Source organism: Engraulis encrasicolus, chromosome 20 (assembly GCF_034702125.1).
Source record: "Engraulis encrasicolus isolate BLACKSEA-1 chromosome 20, IST_EnEncr_1.0, whole genome shotgun sequence".
In the NCBI taxonomy this organism is placed as follows: Eukaryota; Metazoa; Chordata; class Actinopteri; order Clupeiformes; family Engraulidae; genus Engraulis; species Engraulis encrasicolus.
In genome coordinates this window covers 18,909,949-18,925,737 of record NC_085876.1, presented here as the reverse complement: position 1 = coordinate 18,925,737, position 15,789 = coordinate 18,909,949, and the positions used below count along the sequence as shown (strand labels likewise).

Below are 15,789 nucleotides of genomic sequence, written 5' to 3'. Positions count from 1 at the left end.
TTTTTCGGGAGATCAGAAACGATATTTACACTGCTCTTGGCCTGACTAGAAGCAACAGCGAAGGAGTTGCGTCAGTAGGAGGGCGTGGCCTGGCCACAGGTGTACCTCATGGAGGGCAGGTGTCGCGTGATGACGTCCAGGGCCTGTACGGAGTCCTCGGGGACCTCGTTGAGGTGGCCGGAGAGGGCTTCCAGCAGCATCTGCAGGCTCACCACAGACACCCACTGGATTGACACCTTGAAGGTCTGGTCCTTCCCCTCGCCCGGCAACGTCACCTCCAGATCCACCTGCGGAGAGAGAGCGCAAGCAAAGTCAAGACTCGGCAAGTGTCAAGACTCATGCCTGAGAGAGAGAGAGAGAGACAGACAAACGGTGCCCTTACCCGGTCCCGTCCGATGGGCAGTGGATGGGCGGTGTACATGTTCCTCTTGCCATCGTATCCAGGCTGCCGGTCCCCAAAGATTTGCATCTTAAAGTGCCGGACCATGGTGTCAACCACCTCTCTGTTCAGACAGAGACAGAGACAGAGACAGAGACAGAGACAGAGAAGATAGATGGTTAAAAGAGAGAGTGTAAGGGAGAATACGAGTACCAGACAAAGCAACAGGTGAGTCATTGAGGCGCACAATTACACCTCTGTTTCCCCAACACACACACGCGCACACACACACACACACACACACACACACACACGCACACACACACACACACACAGACAAGCACGTATACAGGCGTGCACACACAGACACACGCACACAGATGAACACACACCTGTTGACCCTGCGTGGCCTCTTCTCAGGCTTGATGTCGATGTCATAGTGGTAGACGTCGATCTTGGGGATCTGCACCTGGAAGTGGTTGGCCAGCAGCCGAATGGGCTTCCCCACGGTGCCCAGGCCGGGCCGCCGCGGAGGCTGGAAGAGGGAGGTAGGGGCAGGCGGGCCTGCAGAGAGGAGACAAGACACACTTATATTACAATATATTACATTACACCATAGGAGGCTGGCAGTGGGAGGTGGGGGCAGGCGGGCCTGCAGAGAGGAGACAGGGAACACACTTATATTACAATTATATTACATTACAGTGTGGAGACTGGAAGAGAGAGGTAGGGGCAGGAGGGCCTCGATTCGATTGCGGATCACGACATACATGCCACGATGCGATACAATCACGATGTATCGCAATACATGTGTTATTGCAATTCATTGACATATTTACTTCAGTAAAGGCGTGAAAGTACAGCTTACTTGACAGTTGTTGTGTAGCACTCACAAGTCAATTTATCTGGTAAAACAGAAATATTACCAACTTTCTCTATGGGGGAAAATAAAAAAAATAAAAAAAATAATAAAATCGAACCTTGCTATTCAAACTGCAATTCTATGGCAGCCATGCCCCTTTAGCCACGCCCCTGGGAAATCCCATGCTGCTTTGCACAATCGTTGCGATCTGAAAGACTGAAGTCTGTGGACATGGAGTCTATTCACAGCAAGGGTACCAGGTCGTGGTCCCTGTCTCTCTCAAATCAGATAGAAGGGAGGCGTGGAAAGGCGATGACTGCACTTTGTTTGAAAAGATACAACTGACGATTGGCTATGTCTACGTATGACAAATGATACAGATTCGTAACGCCCAATAAACAGCCGTCGTCAATCGTAAATTGATGGGATTTACAGTAGGCAGGTCTACAGACCTTATCTCACTTATGACCTTATCTCACCTATATATAGGTCTGGTGGTGATAACCAGACAACCCCTTTAGGACAAAAAATGGAGTTCAATGGAAATTCACAACCACTTAGGAGACCAGACTTCATTCCACTTTGTTGCATTGGTGACGCGTGCTACGACTTATTTTGGTGTGCCATATTGAAAATCACTCAATACGCAACACCACCAAACAGTGCTGTAGTCGAGTTGTTTTGGAAGCTGCGGCCTGTACATCACACACATACACAGACACTACAGACACACACCTTACAGCATACATAGTATAAATTATGACGAACTGCCTCACGTGTGCTGTGAGGTAATCACTCGCTCGCTCGCAACACAACCATTTCAGCACATGGGCCACAGGCCACACGTTTCCCTCCCACCACTACGCCAGAGAGACATAGTATTCCTAGAATCTCTGACCACGCCAGCCAGTCTTGACACAGGAAAGAGCTGTTACGCCCGGGCCTCGACCCCTGACCCCATAGGGCGGCCACAGGAGACGGCCAGAACAATATGGAACAATATGGAACAATGCAGACCCAATTACCACCAGCCCACTCACAACCGCCCGCCCGCCCATCACGGTTCCGCGACCCTCCCCTTAACGGGCGCGTGTGCAAACACACACACACACACACACACCACAGCCAGCGAGCGTCCCCTTAAAGAGTGTGCTTGCTTGCTCGTGCGCGCGTGCACGCACGCACGCACACGCACACGCACACCGCCCATTACGACCCGCCACCCTCCCCTTAATGCACACAACACAAGCCACAAAGACAAAGGGCGCTCTGCGTGGCGTAGACAAGGAGGGGGAGGGGGGGGTCGACATATGGGGGAGCAAGAAGACAAGAGGCTGGGATTACACACTACTACTAGTGTGGCTGACTCACAGGGTCTCGCTCACTCACTCACAGCACCACACACACACACACGAATGTGGATGTCATGTCATGGGATACCACATGTTGGTAGACAAAAAAAAAAACAGGTGAACACAGGGTCTTACTCATCTACGTGTGCACACACACACACACAGTGATACACACGCCTTGGTTGTCGTTGGTGTGGATATGTCCAGGGGATACCACATGCTGGTGGACTAACAACAGGTTAACACACACACACACACACACACACACACACACACACACACACACACACACACACACACACACACACACACACACACACACACACACACACACACACACACACACACACACACACACACACACACACACACGCACGCACACACACCCTGCTGATTCATCCATCAGTTGTCTGCTGTTGTTCTCCAAGTCTCAGCGCTCAGGACTGCATCAAAGTCTGTGCCATGCTGCTCCATTTAGGGCAGACATACGATAGAGCCCTACATAAATGTGGCTATGCTACACCAGAGACTTGAGGAAGGAATCTAACAATGTTGCTGTTAAATGCTCATCCTCTGCACTTGTTGTTCTGTATACTGTATTTCCTGTGCTCTTTGTATCGATGCTGCGATGTTGGCTATGCTTATGTCCTCTTTTGAAAGTCGCTTTGGTTATAAAGTGTCTGCCAAATGCAATGTAACCAACAACATATGAAGTGTACAGCCATAAAAGTTGCTATGCTAATATTGTAGCTCATCCTCTCCTTCCTACATTTGAAGTGTAGAGCCCATCCCAGGCCAGCCCAAGTGTCTCCACCATACCATAAACTGCTCAGCTAGCATTCCATCAAAACCACCACGCTACCTTGGATTTCCTTTTTGGTAAGAAACTCTAGTCTGCCCTCCTCTAGTCACAGCTCCTTTTAAAGAGCTACACAAGCGTATGCTCCGCTCCGCACCCAGGCCACACGCACACACACACACACCAGTGTGTACATAAAGAAAGATGGGGGCTGGGGGGGAATTCCCTCAGAGGATTTCTGGGAAGGACTACTGTACAGTGTGCGTAGAAAGCGTGACATCATCTTCTGGGTAACTAACCTCACGTTTCTTTTTCTTTCGTCTTCTTTTTTTTCCCTTTTTTTGTTGCTAGAGGCTCACAGACTCAGAAAAAGGAAACTGGAGAATGCAGGGGAGAGGGGGAGGCTCGAGGGCTAGTCCAAAATTGGTGAAAAATGGGATCACGAAAGTACAGCGTGTTTGAGGGTGAATAGATTAGTGCATTAGTGCGAGAAAAGACTACTGCAATGGTTCCCTTCCAAACTTATTCTGTTTGGACCGCCCTTTTGAACCTAAGAATATTTTGCCGACCCCATCTAAATGCAAAAAATTTTTTTAAAAAAAATTGGGGGGTGTAATATGCAGGTTGGGCATGGCTGGTTGGTGCAGTTTTTTAAGAAGTTCTACATGTTTTGGGTTATGCGCAGGCCAGGGCTGGATAGAGGGGGTGTAGTGGGTACCGATTTTGAGAAGTTGTACATGTTTTGGGTTGGGCTCAGGACTGGGAGTGAGGGGTGGTTGAGGGTGGGGAGGGGGTCGTGTATTATGGGGCCTCTCCGATTTTCCAACTGATGAGCAGCTTGCGGGGGTCCTGCCTCCCAAATGTCCTGACATGCTCCAGATAGGCAGCCAGGCAGAAAGGAGATTGGGATGAGTGGGAGAGGGAGAGGGAAGCGTTGTTGAGGGTAGTGGTGGTGGTGGTGGTTGGGGGGTGGGGCGGTCAAATCTATACTTTTCTCTTTCTCGCCCCTACAACCAACAACCCATCCATCCATCCATCCATCCATCCATAGATCTCTTCTCTGCTTTTCAAACTCCCAAGAGCAACCGGTGTAGTGGTGGTTTGGCGGGAGTCAAATCTAGACCCACAATGTTTATAAACAAAACAAAAAACCTACACTAAGTATAACCAAACAAATGCCTTCCAAACTCACAAGAGCAACCGTAGTAGTGGGTGGGGGGTCGGGTGGGGGTCATATCTCTGTCCCTATAACCAACCGAAGAACATAACCATCCATAGCTCACCACTGCAACCATAGCAGTGGGGGGTGGGGGCGTCAAATCTACACCCACTTTTTCCTCTTCTACAGAATAACAAACACAATAACCAATGCATCCCTCCATCTATTTCTCGACACTCAGGCTAAGTTTACATTAATTCATTTCACCACATCATCGTGTCGGCGTCTTGCAAACTATTTACGTTTACAATTTAAGTTTCTGTCCTCTCAATAAAGCGCTATTCTGTTTACAGAATAAAGAAACGCTAATCGGTGGGTTCGCTCGTCTGTGCTAGCACGGCTGTTTGTTTATCTTCCCACCACTCAAGTCACATGACCAACGATACCAGCCCCGCCAATCAGGGAGGAGCACGTCATAGTGATGTTGTCCAACCAGGACGAGTAGCTTAGCGCTCCGTATCCTCGTTTCCCGCCGTTTACAACTGCTAAATCAGCATTGTATGCGAATGGGCTCCGGCTTCTTTGAATCCTTCCATCTATGAGGTCGTATTCCAGTATTTTAATGTAAATTGACAGTGCATTTGTGATAGAAATGATATAGAATCACATTAATATAAACCAGAGCTCAGGCTCTTCCCCTTCTGTAGGGCCACTGACACCTTTTGCCAGGCCCGGCCGGGACAACGTCATCTGAGAGCACCCCCCTCAGTGGTGTGGTCTACGTAGAACGCAGGTATACACAGTATACCCACCTCAACATTTCTGGGATTTCAGTATACCCACCTAAAATTGATTGATCCATTATTTAGAATATCACAAATGCAGTATACCCACCTTAAAAATGCTCAACAGTATACCCACCACAAAAAAGCACACTACACCACTGCACCCGCCACTCCCACCCCCACCCCCAATATATGCAAGGTAATAGGGCCCCCGCTTCTCCTGGGCCTGGGACAGTTGACCCTTTAAACCGTGCCAACCTAGAAAATCCCGCCCAAATGCCCTTTTTGCCAGTTTCGCCCGTTTTCACCCGCAAACGGACATCCTAGGCAGCCCAAATGGACGGTAAACCGCCCAATCTGGGAACACTGCTCCCATGTCCAACTGGTTTCTCTCGTCTGGTCTCTTGTCTCCGGGCCTGCCTCCCTCCCTCCCAACGGTCGCAGTCCCTGGAGACAACCAAGTCACCTCCGGGGGGTGGGGTGGGTCTGAGCCGAGGGAGTGGATATACTCTAGCTAGCCCTGTCAAGACCCACCATACACAAATGCACGTCATGTCACGTCACACACACAAGTGAAGTTACACAGGAGTCAGACACACACACACACACACACACACACACACACACACACACACACACACACACACACACACACACACACACACACACACACACACACACACACACACACACACACACACACACACACACACACACACACACACACACACACACACACACACACACACACACACACACACACACACACACCCCAAAAGCAGAGCCTGCTCTATATTTAGGCCTCTCAGCTGGTGCTGGGGAGCTGGCCTGGTGTCTGTGGAAGAGCCCTGTGGTGACATGCCACGCTACACACACACTAAGGGTGTAAATCACAGCCTCCATGACGATACGATTCAATATCGATATATTATTTCATGTGATGCGATTTGATTATTTTCGATGACTTGTCCACTTCTATTATGTTGTGGAGCCAGAGCATTGGGCAAGGACCAGCGATTTGATTATTTTCGATACTTAAGAATGCCCCACGATAAGATGTGATTGGATTCAATCGTCAGATTATATCGCGATATATTATTTACACCCCTAACACACACACACACACACACCCCTACCTCCAGCCCCACACACACACAAACACACCTTCATCCCCACATACACACACACACACACACACACACACACACACACACACACACTCAGCCCCACACACACACACACACACACACACACTCAGCCCCACACACACACACACACACACTCAGCCCCCCACACACACACTCAGCCCCACCCATAAAGACCCTGCTGCGGCCAATCAAATCACTATTTGATTCACCGCGAAGACCTGATGACTGTTGAGCCGTCAGAATGGAACACTAAATTTCGCCTCTTATCGCTTCACGTTTCCACTGCATGTGTCCAGACTCTAGCGTAAACACTAATGCTTCAGCCCCCTGACTGGTCTGGTACTACACAATCAGTCAGTCAGTCAATTACTCCTCCCACCTGCCTGATCCGCATGACGACAGGTGTGTGCGTGAGAAGAGTGCACAGCTAGGCGTGACCTCTGCACCACTGTTCCTGCCTGCCTGCCTGCCTCTGCTTAAGCACACGGCAATTGAAAAAAAACCTTCACAAAGGAAAGCTCTCGTCTGGGGACGGGCCAAACCGGATGAAAGAGTCACACACACACAAAATAAATTAAAGGTGCTTTTTTTCTACAAAGTGCATTGCTTTATCTTCATACATGGGTTCTATGTTTTTGTTTTCTCCTGTCTGCGTGACACTAGTTGCGCACAACTCAACCTCGGATTGTTGGAAACCGCTGTCGTTAAAAAAAATAGCTCATATGGTTGGCTGCGTGTCTTCTCCCTCCTCACAACATCGTGTTTATAGACACGGTGTGAACCCATGTATAATTTTACTTTGTTTTAGATCCAGTGCCCAATGTACACGGCTTGTGCATTATGAAAGCTACAATAAACTAATGTGAATTTAAAATAAGAAGACAAGGATGGGTTGCACCGGAGAGTCAGTGTCAGGAGGGAGATCCTGTCCAGGGGCCTTCTGGTTACTCCTTTACCTTATCCCCATTAAAAGAGGAAGTTCATACCATCTACATGCAAAACACAGTACAGTTTACCCCAGGTGTCAATCTTGACAATAAAGTGAAAGCCCATTGGGAAACTCCAACTCTCATTGTCATTGTGACACAGCACTCCACAGCACACACTGCACACAACGAAATTGCATTTATGCCTCACCCGTGCAAGGGGGCAGCCCTCAGTGGCGCCCCATGGGGAGCAGTGTGATGGGACGGTACCATGCTCAGGGTACCTCAGTCATGGAGGAGGATGGGGGAGAACACTGGTTGATTACTCCCCCCACCAACCTGGCGGGTCGGGAGTCGAACCAGCAACCTCTGGGATGCAAGTCTGACGCCCTAACCGCTCACCCATGACTGCCCTATAAATAAACACCTACCACCATGGCCCTGCCGTGGCCTAATGGTAGGGCACTGGGTTACTACGCTGGTGACCCGGGTTCGATTCCTGCCTAGGTCATTTGCCGATCCTTCACCATATCTCTCCTCCACTGTCCTGACGAAAATAAAAGACAATTTATAAAAAAAAATAATAAAAAAACAGCTACCACCATGACTAGGTCTGATGAAAGGATTGAGGATTTTTCGATGTCATTTCTGAGGTTGATCTATGGTTGTTTGGTATGGAGTTTTGTATGACATTTCAAAATGTAGCCTTCCCAATCATGATCGTCACATGTCTCTGACACCAGCTAAACAAGCATCCACCTTAACCAACAACTGCTCTGATGGAAATACTGGGTGCATTCCAATATGCAACCTTGCGTCCTCCACTTGTGCTTGTGGCCTCACATTTTGCTGATGCCCCGCCTCCGTGGAGAAACAATTAGGTTTCTCCGCTGTCAGCCAAAACAATTTGTATTCTTCATTCACCATCCAGTTTGCAAATGAGATATTGGAACGCACCCACTGTCTACATTCAATGGATAATCACACGTTGCATTGTGGACACATTCCTACTTCGCATAACATTACACTGCAGATCACAATGGATAGGTTCTGTAAGCTTACTCATACTGTATTACAGTACGGTTGTATCTGGGCACTGGTCTGCTTTCACAAGGAGTAAAACCAAGCTGTACTAGGCCATGGCTGAGTTATGCCATTTGCGATCACATTACATATGCATACTGTACCAACTCAACAGGACTCAAGCCTACCCTATCCAAGCACACTAAAAGCATGCAAATCTACACTAGTACTACTACCACCATGTATACAATAGGAAATGGAGCAATCACAGAAACCAAATTAATTAAGTACAATTGACATGACATAATGTGCATGTCTGCAGTCACTTCAGAAAGTGCAAGGACTTTTTTGCAATGCTAGTGTGGATAGTAAACTGCTGAGTGACAGATGTATTCAAAAGATGGGCTCAAACTGAGGATCTTAGTAGTATGAGAACGCAGAGGGTGTGCGCACATCACAGCGGCACAGGTGCTGGACAAAATAAAATAACTGAAGTAAAGGATGAATACAATAATGCAACACTGTTAATGCTCCCAGATTTATTGGCACAATGTTTTGGACCTCAGTCCTTCTTCAAGTGCAAGGCGACCCCGGGTTCGATTTCGGCCCAGGTCATTTGCCGAACCTTACCCGTCTCTCTCTCCCCGCTCATTTCCTGTCCCTCTGTAACTGTTGTGTCACAATAAAGGCAATAAAAAGCCCAAAAAACAGGGGCTGGAGCAAAACATTTCAAACTGGTGCAGCAAATGAACACAAGGAACATCATCCCAGGAAAAAAAAGCCTTACGTTTTTGTTTTGTTTTTGTTTTTGCTTTTTTTTTTTTTGGGGGGGGGGGGGTGTGGTTGCCAAAAAAAAAAAAAGATTTACTACCAGCATCTAGCAGGCTTTTTCGTCACAGAGACCGCAAAAACAAGTAATTTTGAGAGAAGTGAAAACTAAATATTAACCCAAATTCATTTTTTTACATCTCAACCGTGATGAAGGGCCTTGAAAGAAAAAAAACAAACATGACTAAATTACAAGCCTTCGACAATGACAGCACAACAATGACAACACAACAGGCCAGCCTATTCACAGCCTCTTCCCTGTTTAACACTCGCCATGTATAGCTGAAGCCACACTGCTTCACACAGACTGCTTTAATGATGCAATCAAAGGGAACAGCGAACAGAAAGGCCCTCACAGTATCAGAGACCTCCCCTCAAGGCCTACAAAACTTTGGCTAATGGCGGGGAAATTGGCCTAACAGCTCAGATAGCACGAGGCTTTCAGATGATCACGCTGAGGCCAAACCATTGAGAGACGCTGGGCCAAACGCAATAACTTTCATACACATTCGGACACGCTATTAACATAAGTACTCAATTAAATAATCTTAACGTCTGCCCTTTCTCTGTTCAGAAAGTCATGTCTTGTTGCCATCATTCCAAAGCTCTGCATTATGACACGTGGGCTATTGCTGCTTTTCCTTGACCATTTGCCATCTCACGGGCTTGTTATAAATCCCAGGTATTTGAGAAAAGGACATTTTTCTTTCTACGCTTACACTTAAAATATTTTCATTGACATCATAGGCAAATGCGCATAAATATGATACTGAGAGCTGTCATAAGTGTGTTAAGCCTGTGCACGGTAAGGAGAACGGCCGCCATTCAAGTCTCTTGAATCAAGGCTTCATTTTTAGTGGAAGACCTCTGTCTAATTGTAAACGAAAGGCAAAAATGAAGGGAAAGGTGTACGCTTATCAAAATACCCGGGTATATATAAACAGCCCCTCATTCAAAACAATCATCCACTTCAGACATGGTGTTATTCTGATCACAAGCAACCATTTGCCAACATTTTGTCCTCTTTTTGCCCTCATGTTCTCATCTAGTAGTATAAAGATGATTGCTGTACTATCCACTAGTCAGAAAAGGTCGCTATGTACTCAAGTGAGCATTTGGGTAACATTTCCAAGTCTGTCTATATGTGGAAGTGGCAGTTTTTTCAACCACTTTTTCTGCTCCCACTTTTTTATTTTTGCAAAATATATAAATATATATATCTATTGTGGCCCTGTCGTGACCAGAGGCGGTTCTTAATGTAAGCACTTGAAGCACGGCTTACCAATATAAAAGCGACAAACGCGACATCCGAATTTAAACCCTTCATCCTGTTGACGTGATTCAGCTGTCTGTGTTGTCTGCTACTGGCGGTTCTTATAAAACTGGTTAAACAGCGACACCACAGTGGCTATCGAGAAACACTGTTTAACAGCGATGGTGAAACACGTTACTACAGCAAATGAAGCACAAATTCTAAATGACTTGGAGTCAATGGCAGAGAATCTGTTTTTTAATTGGCTTTCCGCCGATGCCCCGCCACGTTTTGAAGCACATTTTCATTGTGCTCATACCAATAGCGCACCGGAAAATATGATTGACAGATGAGTTGATGAATCATAACTCGATCTGACACCTTACGTTTACATTGGATTCAGGAAGTAGAGCTCAGGCAGACGTGATGTTTACATTTTTTACTGAAGCCAGTTGCTTTTATGATAATCTCGAAGACTGACAACACATTTGAACTGCAATCAAAGTTTTCAAGAAACGTTTGTGTTTTGGATGTGGACAAATCATGGAACTTTGGGACATATCAAGAACGAATGAATAATACGCAGATAACATGAACCACACACCGTCAGTTGAAGAGAATAGCTAAACGGCAGCACAATATGCTTTTCTTGATTAGCTATGATATCACATGGATTACAAACGGAAACGTGGATAATAATTTCGAAAACGTGTGGATTAAGTGAAAGTTTGGGATTTCTGCGGTCAAGACAGCATTTTAAGGTAAGGTTATATTTGTCCGCTGTAACATGTTTGGTTGTTGATGAAGCTTGCGGCTTGGGAACGGGTTCACTCGCTCATCCATACGGGTTCACTTCACAATTGTTCAGAAGGGCTGCTGTCTGTCTTTCCCGTAGCCTGTTTTCAAGTTAACGGCAGGCCTATACGCAAGTTTTTAGCAGCTCTCGTGTAGGCTACAGTGAGTGTACCCTGGTCTTCATTTCTATTAGTTCTACATAGTAAGAACCCTTTCTGGAATGATGACCGTCAGTGATGTGTTTTTCTGTTCAATGCATTGCTGTAAGATGCAACGCGAACATTTGGATTGTATTTTCAAGTCGTGGAGTGAAGGATGTCAAATGCAAGCAACGTGGTAGAATGACTTAGTAGCCTAGGGAGCTGTCTGAAGAGGTCAAAATTCACAATTTAGGAGCGTTTTTATTTTTTAAAAATCTCATCTGGGGGAGACCCCACTAGTTTGGCTTGGTTACAGAATTTGTGCTTACCAACATCATACCCCCCAAAACCGCCACTGGTCGTGACTCAAGTGGTAGGACACTCGTCAGCTGCGCGGCTGACCTGGGTTCGATTCCGGCCCGGGTAATTTGCCAAGCCTTCCCCATCTCCCGCTCCCCACTCGCTTCCTGTCATAGTCTTCACTGTCCTATCTTGAAATAAAGGCAAAAGGCCCCAAAAACATATTTTAAAAGAAAAACAAAAAGTGGCCCTGCCGTGGCTCAAGTGGTAGGGCACTGCACTGCTACACTGACGATCCGAATTCGATCCCAACCCGGGTCACTGTCCCATCGCAAAATAAAGGCCCAAGGCCTTACCCGACTCAAACAGTGGGGCACTGGCCTGCTTCACAGGCTACCTGGGTTCGATTCCGGCCAAGGTCATTTCTCGATCCTTGCCCATCTCCCTCTTCCAGTCGTTTCCTGTCTGTTCTCCACTGTCCCATCAAATAATAATAAAGTCACAAAAATATATATATATATATTTTTTTAATAATGATAAATAAAGGCCCAAAAAGCCCCAAAAAATATCCACACCCTTACCAATCCCTTCCTCCATCCATGCCTCAAGTGCCCTTGAGCAATGCACCCATCCTCACACAGCTCCAGGGACTGTAACCAATACCCTGTAATTTCTCTGTAGGATAAAAGTGTCAGCTAAGTGTTATGCAATATAATGTAATGCAATGTAACTTTGAAAAGCTGCAACTACAAAGAAGACTTTGAAGGTGTGTGGGTCACTACAAAACCACATGCAGAAGTAGCACTTTAAATTTTACAATCACCATGTCTAGAATACGATGAACTGTTCCAAACTTATCCAGAGCTTCACGGCATGCTAATTTTCTCTGCGAAGCTACTGGTTTTATGGCATGGGTCCTCCGGCCCTCGATGCAATTTTAATATTATGCAGCTTCACATGAAATAGGTCATATTTCGTAATGGAATCTTAGAAAATAAATTTGCAATACAATTAAGTTATATTCAGGGGACCTAGAAAAGGTGGGGTCTGTTTTAAAGGTGGCTGCCTTCAATGTAGGCCTAACGTGCATGGGGAAACCCTAGTTTGTGTTAATAGTACGGCCATCGGAGGACTTTTACGGCCCTCGAATGAATTTGAAGTGGCCCCTCGAATGAAAAAGGTTCCCCACCCCTGGTTTATGGGCATGGCATCCATTATTGATTGGTTCTTCTGTATGGTATACAACGTCACTACTGGTGAACCAATCACTGCCAGGTTATTCTGACTCACCATGAGGTGTCAAAGGAATACATTCAACACACACTCTGACTCCAGGATCACAGGCTGCTGAGTACCCATGTCGAGGTATGATAACACGGTAGTCTAATATTTGACTAGGCCTGAAGTCTGTGTGTGTGTGTGTGTGTGTGTGTGTGTGTGTGTGTGCGTGTGTGTGTGTGTGTGTGTGTGTGTGTGTGTGTGTGTCGCATGTGGCAATGTTTGGGTCTGAATTCTCAGACAAAAACAATGATACATCACAGCTTATCTATGTAAAAACAATGCATAAAAAGCCTCAAAATGTGGAGCTGAGCTGAAAAAAAGAACAACACTTGTTACAAGACTTGCAAGATTTACGCTCAATGTACTTCTTGTTTTCAAATAAGACATGCATTACAATGCCTGTCTGAATCACACACATAATGTACAAACAACTTTGAAGTCATGGTGAACGGAATGATACCAAAGAGAAATACGTGTAAGGCATGTAGTTCAAGGGCACATAGCACATCAATTTACATGATGGGGCACACACGTGTTGGACATATTTCTTTGCATTAGTCACCTGGGTTGATTAGTGGAATATTATGTTCAGTAAAACCATTAACATAATAATGAAAAATAACAAATAAATTAAAAACTCAATTTCCATTTGAGGTTTTCTGGTTGGAGATTGAAAAATATCATGTTCACACGTGGTGCGTGATTAGGAAATCTAATAAATACACAGGTTAAACTACTTACATAGTGTAACGATTCAAACTCTACAAATGAATTGAAACCATTGGCCACCATCCAACATTTCATAGTGGTCACTGGCCAATGAATATCAGGCCTCGATTATTGTTGATTGGGGGTGGGTGAACGTGGTGAACTTCAAGTGTTCATCACTGGCCGTGGCCTTGCACCTAGAGCTCTACAGATGCATTCGACCATGCTTTTGCTGAAACTATTAACCTTTACACGAATGTAAGAATAATGAAAGGGGAAATTGTGTGTATGTGTGTGCACGTTTATGCCAACATCGTTTGTGTATTGTTACGCAATCTTGTGCAATACTGGGGGAGATATAATTTAATCAACATTAATTGCTGTCGGCTTATCGCCGTTTTCAACAAATATGTTACACTATCAAGAAGAATAAGCGAGCCGCAGTAAATATTTACTACAGCGGGGCTACGGAAGCACCAGCATGAGAGGTGTACAACAAACCAACGGAGAATTCAATGGACGCGGAACACTAGCCTACACAACATACAGAATGGCTTCCAGACAAAATACAGTTGCGAGCTGGTTGAAACATTGCAATGCAAATCATGACGATGCATTCGGGTGATGCATTCTCAAAAATAACTGCTCACATATTAGTCATCAAAGACAAAGAGCGTCGAATGCAGTTTAACGACGATGCCATCTTGATGCCTTGTTTTCTGTAGTAAACGTAGGGTTGGTTCGGGCCAAGCTTCCTGACACAATCGACAGAAAGAGGCGCGATTGGAGAAAAAACACAATGCCTAAAAGAGCCGTGGTATCTAAATTGTGACAGACGCACGAAACCCATTGCGTACATAATGTTTTTGTAAAGGCATTTTCATTTCCATCGAAACTACACCACGCACGCTGTGGCAACTGGGATGCAAAAATCCACGTTGCTCGCACAATCCTTATTTAGACCGTCTAATCGATTTCCACGAAATTCATATGAATCAACACTCAACACTATCAGCACAGATGATGGAAAAACCCATAACTGCCTTAAAAGCAAGCAAAAACGGCAAGCATGCTAACGGAATGACAGCCGACGTGCGTCCACACACACGACACGGAAGAAGGTCTTGGTTAAATCCCCCACACCGTGCTGCTGCCCTCCTCCTTGGCTACCTGCTGCTTACAACGCCAGCAAACAAATTAGCTTGTTGGACCAACCGCTTCGTTTTTTAAACCACACTCCGATTTCGTGTTAATACTCATCGGAACACACAAGGATAAAAATCCAAAGATATTCATCAGGTAAACACGCGGTGGCTTGAAATCCTCGTTTGTTTTCGTACTCGTCTTTGAGGCCTATCATGCAATCATCCGCGGCCCCCAGTGAGGCAATCCATTAGCCCCGCACTTCTCTGTCACTACGCTTCTCGTTTTAGTCTCTTACCGGGTCCGAGCGCTTCCATGGCCGAGGGCTCTCTCTCCGTCTCTGTCCCGGCCTGGCGGCTCCGTACCGACACTGAAATTGGGGGCGGTATCGCGAAGCTTTGTAGGGCTAATTTAAGAAATGGAAGAGGAGCGTGGATGTCCTCAGCCCTTCGATGGAGCGTTGTCTTCTGAGTGATTTAAAGTAGATCCTGTGGATATTTAACCGAGCATGCGTCAGGACCATACATACCAACCACGCATGCGCCAATTAAAAAAACACCTAGCAATGAAAACAATCACTAGTTTTCTCGTTATTTCATCCCAAGTCGATGGTTTTGCGGCTTCGTTGTCATTATGATGCTTTATGAATATTGTTTGCTACAAATGTCTGAATGCTACAGCTTTCAATGTGTGTACAAAGATGAGACAAACAATTGTGTGCAGAACATGTGGTGTCAATGAACACAATAAAGGCAACCCCCTGGCCAGTACAAATTGCACCTTTGCAGATATATTCATTTGAGTACATTTCTAACATATCGATCCGAGGTTAGCCCACTGTTCTGATTATTTGGTGATTGTTTAGACATGCCCTGTCAGAAAAATGGCTGTAGTGTGCTGTGGTCTATT

The 15,789-nt window shown here is 45.9% G+C and overlaps 1 protein-coding gene across 5 annotated transcripts in view; it reads right to left on the bottom strand.

Annotated features, from left to right (window-relative positions):
• ago4 (argonaute RISC component 4) overlaps window positions 1–15,408 on the bottom strand; it is a 48,598-nt gene extending 33,190 nt beyond the window's left edge. For all 5 annotated transcript variants that reach the window (XM_063185542.1, XM_063185545.1, XM_063185543.1 and 2 more), the window contains exons 1-4: window positions 15,179–15,408; window positions 772–943; window positions 383–503; window positions 106–287 (exon numbers count right to left, since the gene is read on the bottom strand). In XM_063185542.1, coding sequence (XP_063041612.1) covers window positions 106–287; window positions 383–503; window positions 772–943; window positions 15,179–15,197 — 494 coding nt within the window. In that variant the 5' untranslated portion in view covers window positions 15,198–15,408. The remainder of the gene's footprint in view (window positions 1–105; window positions 288–382; window positions 504–771; window positions 944–15,178) is intronic.
• Window positions 15,409–15,789: the final 381 nt, after the last annotated feature.